General features: G+C 40.2%; 1 protein-coding gene across 4 annotated transcripts in view; it reads right to left on the bottom strand.

Moving 5' to 3' along the window:
- The window catches only part of MYO16 (myosin XVI), a 702,722-nt gene that overhangs the window by 34,874 nt on the left and 655,687 nt on the right, over positions 1–12,161 (bottom strand). For all 4 annotated transcript variants that reach the window (XM_073014491.1, XM_073014490.1, XM_007960876.3 and 1 more), the window contains exon 33: positions 10,804–10,962. In XM_073014491.1, coding sequence (XP_072870592.1) covers positions 10,804–10,962 — 159 coding nt within the window. The remainder of the gene's footprint in view (positions 1–10,803; positions 10,963–12,161) is intronic.

Raw genomic sequence — 12,161 nt, 5'->3', positions numbered from 1 at the left:
TTTCACTTCTTGACTCCTATACCAATACAGTCTAATACTCTTGCTTCATGTACAAAACCTGCCAAGGCTTAAGTGAATGAATTCAGAACTGGCACCCTCAAACTCAGTTTCCAATTCTGTTGTTCACCCTGGATAGTACAATCAGGTACACTTCTCCAAAATAGCAGACAGTACTCCCTCAAAACAATGGCAACCCTTTCAGAGACATTCTTTTTTTTTTCTCTCTCTTGTTTTTTCATTTTTAATTTTTTTCTTGTTTTACATTTTTTATTTTTTTTGAGATGGAGTCTGGCTCTGTCGCCCAGGCTGGAGTGCAGTGGCACGATCTCAGCTCACTGCAAGCTCTGCCTCCCGGGTTCACGCCATTCTCCTGCCTCAGCCTCCCGAGTAGCTGGAACTACAGGTGCCCGCCACCACGCCTGGCTAATTTTTTGTATTTTTAGTAGAGACAGGGTTTCACCATGTTAGCCAGGATGGCCTTGATCTCCTGACCTCGTGATCCGCCCGCCTCTGCCTCCCAAAGTGCTGGGATTACACGCGTGAGCCACCATGCCCAGCCGAGACACTCTTTAAATTGGCATTCATGGCTCTGTAGCTCCTACATAATTGTTTCTTTCCTCTCTTATTTACTCACCTATTCTATCAGAGAAGCTGATTCACATTCCTGCCACAATACATTGTGCAGAAAATTCCTGGAAATGTGCTCCCTTCTTTTCTGATTTAAACACATTTTGAAAATCCCAACCTTCTCTATGAAGCATCCTTAGCAAACCCAGCCCACCAGAATCATCTCTTTTATCTATGCAGAAAGTAACAGAGTAATCATTATTTATGTGATTCGTTTGACATTTATTGCTGACTGCCCTATTTTGCAGTCTCCTTGGTATGTATTTTCAGTGTGCTCCGTATTTTCACTGTTCACACAAAGAGGTCATCTTGCGGTGCTTAGGTATCATAGGGCTCCCATGCATAACACAAAGCCTACATGTGACAGGTGCACTTGGTGAGTGTTCTGATTGACTCATGTGCACCTCTCTCTTCACTGGGTTTCCTCTTGCCATCCTGCCCTTCATATTATTTTGAATCCTCCAACCTCGATATTAAATATCCCCTGAACTCCACCCAGATATTCCTGCTTCTATTCATCCCAGAGAGTCCAAATTGTAATGTCTGTCTTTGCCCTGCATACCAGCATAAGCCATCAAAGTAACATTGTGTATTTGGCTGTACACGTGGGCATTTGTGTCTCTTTCATAAAGCACTGATCTACTATTATAGCCTGTATGGTTTCAGAGAAACAAATTCACTGCCTTGCACCTCATCTACCTCATTCATGTAATTGTTGTTTCTGTTGGATAAATCCTCATGACTCTTCTAGCTCTAAAACACATAACACTGTATGAATAACTGTGTATGGGTAATATTTCTTGAGTATTAACTTTCTGTTAAATATTGTCGTATAAAATACAGCAATCCATGAAGTAGGTGCTTTTATTATTCTCATTTTTAAGATGAGAAAATTGAAAAGCAGAGAGGTTAAGTAACTTGCCCATGGTAGGGGAGTTAATAAGCATTGGAGCTGAGCTTCAAACCCAGGCAGGCAGAATGATGCCTTAAGCACTGGGAACAATATTCCGCAGCTAGGAAAGAGTAGAGTGAGCATTTCAGTCTGTTCCTTTTCAACACTGACTTCTCAACTGCAGTGGAGAAAAGGTAATTAAATAATATCCACATTAGAAATTATTTAATGTGACTTTAAAATGCTTTTAACTAGAAGGATGAGTGGGGCAGGGCTTACTTGATGCCCCAGGAGTTTTCTTTCTTTGCAAAGGTAACTTCTATTGCTTAAAATAGATGATTTCAACATATTCCAGATTGTCAAGTGAGGCTTGCTTCCTTTTCTCTGGCTGTTAGACTTTCAGTCAGACAAGAGTATGAGTTCCAAAGAATGTGTACAATTTCCGTAAAGAAAGCGATGTTGGCGAGGCGCAGTGGCTCATGCCTGTAATCCCAGCACTTTGGGAGGCTGAGGCGGGCGGATCATGAGATCAGGAGATCAAGACCATGCTGGCTAACATGGTGAAACCCCGTCTCTACTAAATATACAAAAAATTAGCTGGGTGTGGTTGCGGGCGCCTGTAGTGTCAGCTACTGGGGAGGCTGAGGCAGGAGAATGGTGTGAACCCCGGAGGCAGAGCTTTCAGTGAGCTGAGATAGCGCCCCTGCACTCCAGCCTGGGTGACAGAGTGAGACTCCGTCTCAAAAAAAAAAAAAAAGGTGACGTTGTAAAATATATATTAAAGACATTTATGGACTCCCAACAAAGGCTCCTTGACTGGTGGATTGGATTGATTTTGAGGTGTGGCTGATGGAAGCCCTTCTTAGATGTTCCCAGAACTGGTGTGGTTTGGTGCTCTAATGGCCTAAGTTCAACAAGGCGCCAGAGTCGATGCACAGAATGTAGATTTTCTGGTCCTGCAAATGATGCCCCCCAACCTTTTGCCTTAGGAAGCCTGTATTCAACAGAAATAACCCTTATTGTGCATTGAGGATGAACACAATGCAAATAAAAAATACACAATTTGCACAGAATGATAAATGTAAATGCAAACGCAATGACTGTATTCTTTCATTGCCATTTTTCCTGATACCCAGCCATATTATGTATATTCACTTGACAGCAAGGAAAAAAATAATACTGACATAAAATGCCCTAGTTAGATTTTTTTATATCTGTGCCCCCACAAAATAAACATCTTTATGTTCACAATATTTTGTTTGATAAAGCTAAAATGTTCTAACACTAAAAACTGCTCTCTAATCTAATGATAAATAACCACAAGTCCAGGGAATAATTAAGTATACAAAAAAACATCCAAGCTTGCGTTCACATCAGTAAAAGGATGGCAATTAAAGTAAGTGATAGCTATAATTACCCACACATAACTATATTTCAACAAATGAACAAACAGATAATTATTTCTGGGAAGCAGAGGTAGCATGCAGATACTGGCATTCAAAAGAGAAATGTTTCCTAGAAAATAACACTGTTTCTAATTCAATTTGAACTTTAAATTATTTTAAACATTTGTTTTCATCTTGTGCCCATATTTTAGAAAGTGCATTGGCCGCACTTTGTAAGTTATGAACCTGTACTAATAATTGCTTTAAGAGTTATCATGTTCATGTATATATCACATGCTGCACATGTGTAATGTTTGTTCAATTTCTATAATACTGATTGGGCAGTTTTTCTGACTCTGCCCTCTGGATGGGATTTACTGGTTCCTACATAACAAAACATTGTTTCAATCAGTAAATGCTTACTGAGGGCCTAAGTATATAGAGCCTTGTGCTGGATGTTTTAAAAATCATGGGGAAAGTTCCAGGCACCCAAAAATTCACGGCGCTCACAAGAGTAGATTAGCATAAATGTGTTAAGTTGCTTTGAAAGATTGAATTTCCAATTGAAATAATTTTCCTTTTGCACATATAACTCTTCAGATTTTCAAGTGGTTTTTAATTAACGACAGCATAGAACCAACTTTATTTTAAAATCCGTAAGCATGTTAAGGGAGAACACAGCAATCTGTGTTGCAGGCTTCGGCCATACACACTCTCTCTTACATGCTGAAGTTTAGAACCCTGATACTCCCAAAGAATTCATATTATTAATTTCATGGAGCCTTTTCCACACACATTTCCATTTTGGTCTAGAGGGTTTTTGTTTGTTTCTTTCGTTTTCGGTTATGTTTTGATATTTAGAGTAACACGTGCAGTTCTTTTATTATTATTATTAAATTTTTTAGGATTTCCGAAGCTGTAGTTTTTGCCTTTTGCCTCAAAACACGGAAAACTTAAATATTTTGGTGAAGAGAAGTTCCCTTTCTCCATCTCTTTCTTCCTTTTTTTTTTTTTTTAAATTGCAGAATTGTAGCAACTGTGTCCGGAATTGGTGGCTTCTTGGTCTCACTGACTAAGAATGAAGCTGTGGACCCTGGCAGTGAGTGTAATAGTTCTTAAAGATGGTGTGTCAGGAGCTTGTTCCTTCAGATGTTCAGATGTGTCTGGAGCTTCTTCCTTCTGGTGGGTTCGTGGTCTCGCTGTCAGGAGCGAAGCTGCAGACCTTCATGGTGAGTGTTACAGCTCTTAAAGGCAGTGCGTATGGAGTCGTTCGTTTTTCCCGGTGGGTTCGTGGTCTCGCTGGCTTCAGGAGTCAAGTGGCAGACCTTCGGGGTCAGTGTTACAGTTCATAACTGCAGCACGGACCCAAATAGTGAGCAGCAGCCAAATTTATTGCAAAGAGTGAAAGAACAGAGCCGCGAGGACCCCACCTGGTTGCCACTGTGGGCTCTGGCAGCCTGCTTCTATTCCCTTCTCTGGCCACACCCACATCCTGCTGATTGGTCCATTTTACAGAGAGCTGATTGGTCCATTTTGACAGAGTGCTGAATGGTGCCTTTACAATTCTTGAGCTAGACACAGAGTCACAGAGTGCTAGTTAGCTACAGAATTAGCTAGATACAGAGTACCAATTGGTGCGTTTACAAACCCTGAGCTAGACACAGAGTGCTAGTCCTCCAAGTCTCCACCAGGTTAGCTGGATACAGAATACCAATTGGTGTATTCACAAACCTGGAGGTAGACACAGAGTGCTGATTGGTGTATTTACAAACACTGAGCTAGATGCAGAATGCTGATTGGTGCACATACGATCCTCCGGCTAGATAGAAAAGTTCTCCAAGTCCCCATCCAGTTCAGGAGCCCAGCTGGCTTCACCCAGTGAATCATGCACCAGGGCTGCAGGCAGAGCAGCCCATCAGTCCTGAGCTGCCCCTACACTCTTCAGCCCTTGGGCTGTCGATGGGACCGGGTGCCACGGAGCAGGGGGTGGTGCCCCTGGGGGAGGCTCAGGCAGCGTGGGAGCCCACTGCAGGGGGAGGAGCTCAGACATGGTGGGCTGCAGGTCCCGAGCCCTGTCCCGCAGGGAGGCAGCTAGGAGGCCTGTGCCAGTGGGCTGACACTGCTGGGGGCCCAGTGCAACCTCTGTAGCTGCTGGCCCGGGTGCTAAGCCCCTCACTGCCCTGGGCTGGCGGCAACTGCTGCAGAGCCCACGGAGCCCACGCCCGCTCCCGCCGGAACTCGCACTGGCTCCCAAGCGCGGAGCGCAGCCCGGGTTCCCACCCGCGCCTCTCCCTCCACACCTCCCCACAAGCAGAGGGAGGAGGCTCCAGCCTCAGCCAGCCCAGAGAGGGGCTCCCACGGTGCCGTGGCAGGCGAAGGGCTCCTCAAGCGCTGCCAGAGTGGAAGCGGAGGCGGGAGGCCGAGGAGGTGCTGAGAGTAAGGGCTGCTAACACATTGTCACCTCTCACAACCACACAAATAAAACAAAGAAATACAACACTGGCAGCTCTGCGGAAGCTCCTGTGGTCATCTCTCCAAATAGCTGCTGGCCTTCTCCTCTGAATGAAATCGCCGTCCTCACTTTGTGGCAGTTGGTTCTCTGAGCACCTCTTCCTTGTCAGGCAGGTCTGTAATTCTAGAGTGTGTGTGGTAGCATCGTCCTGGAGTCTTAAGTTACATTTCTCTAGTTACTAACGAGGTTGGAATCCATTAAAAATGTTTTTCTAAGTCGTATTTGCGTATTCTGTCCAATTTTCTTTTAAGCTGTCTTTTGTTTTTGATTTAACTAAACGTTGAATATTAGCCTTTGTTGGGTAAATGTTGAAAATATTTTCTCCCTATTTATGTTATTTTTTCCTTTTTCTTTATGGTTAAAACTTTTGTGTCTTGCTTAAGAAGGCCTTCTTTCCTTTTACGAAGAAAGATGTTCTATTGTTTCTTCTATCCATTTTATTATTTGACATTTGACATACAGATCTATAATCTATCAGGAATTGTTTTGTGTGTATAGCATTAGGCAGGGTCAAGTTTCACTGTTTGCCTCACATGGATAGCAATCAATTATTCTTCCCCAGTGCCCTAACATGCCAATTTTGTCATAAATTAAGTGGCTAATTATGCAAGCTGGAGTAATATTATGTTCTTTCTCCTTCTTCCTTCCTGTTCTCTGAAAGTGTTTATGTGACATTGGACTTATTTCATCCTTAGAATTTTGGAAAAATTTAGTGGAGAAACCATCCGATTCTGGAGCTTTCCTTGCAGGAAGGCATTCAATTACAAATTGCATTAATGTAACATTTACAGTGTTATTTAGCTTTCCTACTTCTTTTGTCCATTTTCTTTAGTTCTATTTTTCCTTTTTTTGAGAATGTATTCATGTACATTTGCAAATTTATCTTGGTGTAAAACTGTTTGTAATATTCTCTTATTTTTAATTTCAGCCAGATCTGTATTGATGTCCTCTTTTCAATCTAAAATCCGTTTTTTGTGTCCATTTTCTCTATTTCTCTATCCCATTGCAAGAAAATTTTCAATCTTATTAATGTTTTCAAAGATTTTTTTTAAAAGATAAACTTTCTCTTTCCTTCCTTTCTATCCCTTTACATTATTTTATTTGTTTTATATTTCAATAACTTATGTTCTTATTATCACTATTGTATCTTTCCTTCTATTTTCGTGGTATTTAGTTTTTGTTCTGTTTCTAATTTCTAGATACTTTTAACACTTGTTGGATTTGTTCTCTTGTGATGCAAATGTTTGAAGTCATACATTTCCATTTCTTAAGAGATCTTTTGTAGTAACATGGATGGAACTGGAGGCCATCATCTCAGGTGATATAACTAAGACACTGAAAGACAAATGCTGCGTGTTCTCACTTATAAGTGGGAGCTAAATAACGTGTACACTTGAGCATAGAGTGTGGAATAATAGACACTGGAGACTCAGAAGGTGGCAAGGTGGGAGGATGGGATGGAATGAAGCACATGAAACGACTTAATCAGTACAATATATATTATTCAGTTGATGTGGACACTAAAAGCCCAGGCATGGCCACAATGCCGTACAGCCACATATTGACCATACTGACACTGCATCTGAACCCCTTCCATTCATACACAAAAGACATTAGTCATGTCCTAAAACTTCTGTTTTCATATTTACCTTGTCATTAGTTAAAATGTTTGGGTTTTGAATTTATTTTGTGATTTCTTCTTGAATATTAGAGGTGTTTTTTTGTTTTTTGTTTTTTGTTTTTAGATGAAGTCTGGCTCTGTTGCCCAGGCTGGAGTGCAGTGGCACGATCTCAGCTCACTGCCAACTCCACCTCCTGGGATGAAGAGATTCTCCTACCTCAGTTTCCCGAGTAGCTGGGATTAAAAGCATGTACCACCACACCCAGCTGATTTTTGTATTTTTAGTAGAGATGGGGTTTCACCATGTTGGCCAGGCTGGTCTTGAACTCCTGACCTCAGTGATCTGCCTGCCTCGGCCTCCCAAAGTGCTGGGATTGCAGGCGTGAGCCACCGCGCCGGGCCTAGAGATGTAATTTTTGACGTGCAAATATATGAGCACTGTTTTTGCTGCTTTTTAAATATTTGCACGTTATATCTTTTTCTTTTCTATCCCTTGACATTTAATGTTTCAGAATCCTTATGTTTTACTGTTTTCAGAAATCTTAGTTTTTAAAATATTCTGTTAATCATTTTTCATATAAATTTACATTAAATGAGTCTTTTAAAATTTATTTTAATTAAACAAGGTTTATTTTCATATGTGCTTTTATATCTACTGTCTCAGAACTTTCTACTTGCCCTATTTTTCCTATTTTACCCCTTTTTTTCATCTTTGGAGTTGACTTTTTATGATTTTATCTTTCTGTCTTTACTGGTTTGGAAATTATCTATCCCACTAATATTCTTTCAGGGGTTACCTTTGAGGTTACAACTGGCAAGGTAGGTTTATCAGTATACAATATTAAATACTATTTTACCCCTCCCATTTTTACTTGCCTTTTTAGTTATTCTTTATTCTTTCCTTTATCTGTAAGCATTCTGAGTCTGTCAATGTTTAATTCTTTTCATTTTAATTTTTTTTCCTAAAAATATCCTTAACTCCCTTTCATTATTACAGGAATTTTGGGGGGCAGTTATTTTATTTGAGCATGTTAACTGTGTTATTTCATTATCTCTGGACTTCAGTTGCTGCTTTTTGAAGGTAGTACATATTTTTACCTCTATTTGGTCTTTATTTTATAGGTGTTTTACTATGATACACACCTAGGAAAGTTTTATGTATGCTACTCAGGCTTTGCAAAGATTTCTGTTTCATTTCTACAACAGTTGGATTGATTATGGGTAATTTAGAGATAGCGAGATTCACCTTTTTTAGACATACAAATCTGTGCATCTACAGAGACATGAACCCTCCCGGTTGTCTATAACAACACATGTCCTTCTGAACTTCATCTGCTGCCATTATGCCCGGCCTTCAGCAACCACTCAACTGTTTTCTGTCTCCACAGCTTTGCTTTTTCCCAAATGTCACATAAGCAGGATCACACTTAGTCTTTTGACTTTTTTTTTTTTTTTTTTTTTACCTCAATGCAATGTTTTAGCCATCCCTTCTGATGCTCGTTACAGTTGATCACTCTTATTTATTGCAGACTTCATCCATGTGCTAGTTTGGCCTGTGAGATGCTGGTGAGCTCACCTCCAGGCACTCACGGACTCCCCACCCATTGAGTGTGGCCTGGATTTAGTGACTCCATCAAATGTGACAGAGTGCTGGGGTGTCACTTTCAAGACTGGGTTATGTGAAGACTGCAGCCTCCATCTGGGGTGCTGTCTCTTGGATTGCTTGCTCAGGGGTGTGGGGAGAGCTGCCGTGCTGGGAGGCTGCCCTGTGGAGAGGCCCATGTGAGTTGACTTGGATGTGAACCTTCTGCGGCCTGCCAATAGCCATCTGAGTGACCATGAAAATGGATCAGCCTTCAAGATGACTGTGGTCTTGGCTGACAGCTTGATTGCTGTCTCACAAGGGACCTTAAACCAAAGGCACCCTGCTAAGCCACACACAGCTTCCTGGCCCACAGAAACTATGAAATAATAACCATTTCTTACATAAGCCTCCAAGTGTTGGGAGTAATATTTTGCACAGTGATGGATCACTAATACAAGCCAGTCACCAGTTGAAAGACACTGAATTTATTTCCAGTTTTATGTGATTATGAATAATGTCACCATATGCATTTGCATACAGGTGTTTATGTGAACACTGATGTCATTTCTCTTGGGAAGATACTGAGGAGTCAGACTGCTGGATCTCATGAAGAATGTATGTTGAACGTTATAAAAATCTGCCAACTTAAATCCATTTCCTGATGCTCTTTCGTCAGTGTTGGGAGAGGCTCTAACATTTCTCACCCAGTCTTTCTTCTGCTCATGCACTTCCTCTTCTTTCCCTAAGACTTCAGTCATCCTTCTCATTGTCCTTTATATCTCTAAACCATTGTCCAGAGTTTCCATTCTTCTGTTTTGCTTCAGTCTGTTTCGTTCTGGAGATTTTCTGAGTTATCTTCCACTTCCCCAGTTATTTTTTGTTTTGTTTTGTTTTTCAACAACTATATCTAACTAAGTTTAACTTTATCCTCTGTTGTACTCAATTTTATTACAGCATTTTCCAATTCAGAATTTCCATTTGATGATTTCCTTATAGTTTCCCATTTCTGCTGAAATTCTCATTTTATTTTGTGGGGGGCTCAGTAAACATACTTATTTTAAGGCATGTGTCTTTGAATTCCAATCTTTTGAATCCCTGTGGACATATTGCAATTGACATATGTCTTGGCTTGTAATTTTTCAACTTATTTTGTGTGCTCCTATGCCTGGTTATTTCTAACTGTGTTGGACTTTGCATTTGAAAAGTGGTTTCTAAGAATGTTTTGAAGCCTGGTATGCTATTACTACCCTTTGGGGTAGATTTACACGTGTTTCTCCCAGGTACCTGTAGGCCTGGTTGCTTCTGGGCAACTCAACATGGCTCTTGGTTCTGGTTCACTCTGACTCTTGGGAAGAACACTTGAAGGCCCCACCCCAAGGCCTTGGTGGGGCCATGACTCAGTTTCTTGCCCTGTGATCTGAGAAGGCAGTCAGAAGCACAACTCGACTTCTTAGCTGCCTTCTCCGAACAATGTGGGTACCCCTTTGTCCCCATGAGCCAAGCCTCAAGTGTGGGCTTCCTTGCTTCAGCTCACCTTGCACCCCACTCCCAGGTCTTCAGCTGCTTCCCAGCATTTCAGCATCGTGATGGTTCTCCCATGCCTCTAATTAGACTAAACAAACATGTTTTTTTCCAACCATGCAGGAGCCTCTCAGGAATAGTTGGTCTGAATCTTCCCATCCGTTATTCCCAGAAGCCTTTGTCTTCTTTTATTTGTGAGAGAAAATACTTGCATGATCCTCAGCTTTTGTACCTGCAACCAAGCCACTTTCTAAATGTGGCACTCATTGATGTACGTAAAATACCTGAAGCCAGTCTGGCACTTATCATTTCTTTAATATTATTTTCCTTCACATTTCTTAGTTTCCAGAATAATTTTTTAATTAAAAATATTGGTAGATAATCCATTGCCGCCTTCTGCTCAGTATACTAATTTTAGACCAATTAGATTAATACTCCATAAAATTTCAGAAAAGTCAACAAAGAGTGAATACAATTCCAATTCTTTAACTAAAGCAATCATATGCTGACAACAATACCTGCAGGAGAGTTTCATGGTTTATTTTCTATTTTCCAGTTCTTAACCCTTCTTCATTTTCATATTTTAAATCCATTCCTCCTAGAAAGTTGATACAGCCTAAAACTTCTATCCATTTACTTCTGAGTTTAAAAAGTGCTTACCATTTGAGATGGAATTTCCATTTTCAGCAGTTATAGCACTAGATAGTGAATTAGATAACTGAATTCCATGGTTATTTGCATTTCTATCTTGAGTCTCGGAAGTAATTTCTGATGTACTAGGGTCATCCCGACTACTTAGGTTCATGTTAGTTTCAAAACCTAAAATAAATTTTAGAAAATATAATTATTTTCTGATAACATGTACTGAATACACTGAATAAAACATTTGGAGAAAATAATAAAACATCAAATCAAACATTCATGACATTTAAAATAATAATTTTTAATCAAATTTGTGGCCTATATAATATTCACCAAATTTTGCCACAACACTGTTAAACAAAAGGGAAAGTGTTAAGTGGTACAAATAATTTGTTGCATTCAACCCTATTTATAAAGAATTTTTGATGTCACAGATCAAATAACTTGTCATTATAGTATTGCCTATCATGAGAAAACAATGAGTTCATGTTTCAGGAGTTTTCTGAATCATTAAATTTAAATAAATTTAGGCAATCTTATAGCTTTGGAAAAAATAAGAAACACTTGAGTGAAAGAAACACTATGGTGCTATTTTCAACATCACTATAAACATTTTTAGTGTCCATATTGGAATACTAAACTTCAATACTCAACTTCTGCATTCTGCACACTAAGATAATTACTTAAATATGCAATGCATGTCCTATATTAAGTGTTTTGAGAGGTGGGAACACAGAAGCCACTGTCCAAATTCCACTGAAGGGCCTAATGAAGACTTTTAAAAGTGACGTAGTATTAATAAAGCAAAACACAGCAAATGCTTGCTCTTTGGAGCAATATCTAACGGAGGTAGGTTTCCCCATGGTCACTGCATTACCCTTAGGCACACAATCAGACTTTGCAAATCAGGCACGACTGTCCATCAAGGGGTCAGACATCCCCCCATCACCACCTCTGCCAGGTTGCCTTTCTCAGACTGCACAGGTGCACCTGGGATTGGCTCTTGCTTCCCAAGGAACCTCAAAAAAGCTGCAACCTATTGGAGACTTTTGATTCAGCATCAGGGATATGTGTGAGACTGGTTCTTTTCTGTTGGGACACAGTTGATTCTGACTGTCTTAAAGTTAGGCCTTTCTAAAGATTTAGGCTAACAAATTATTTGAACGGGACAACACGCATCATTTGCTTTGTTATACTTTAAATATTGCAGAACAGTGTTTTACCACCCCAATCCCAATCACCAGTACTTCCATAGGCAGACATGTTATCCCTATTTTGCTGAAGAAGGAATTAGGGTTACTCAGTCATGCAGCTGAAAAGAGACAGAATGGAACTTAAACGTGTATGTTCTGATTATTATTCAGTCTTTATTTTTC

Source organism: Chlorocebus sabaeus, chromosome 3, assembly GCF_047675955.1.
Source record: "Chlorocebus sabaeus isolate Y175 chromosome 3, mChlSab1.0.hap1, whole genome shotgun sequence".
Lineage (NCBI taxonomy): Eukaryota > Metazoa > Chordata > Mammalia > Primates > Cercopithecidae > Chlorocebus > Chlorocebus sabaeus.
Note: the sequence above shows the minus strand (reverse complement) of the source record. Positions and strands in the feature narration are given on the sequence as shown.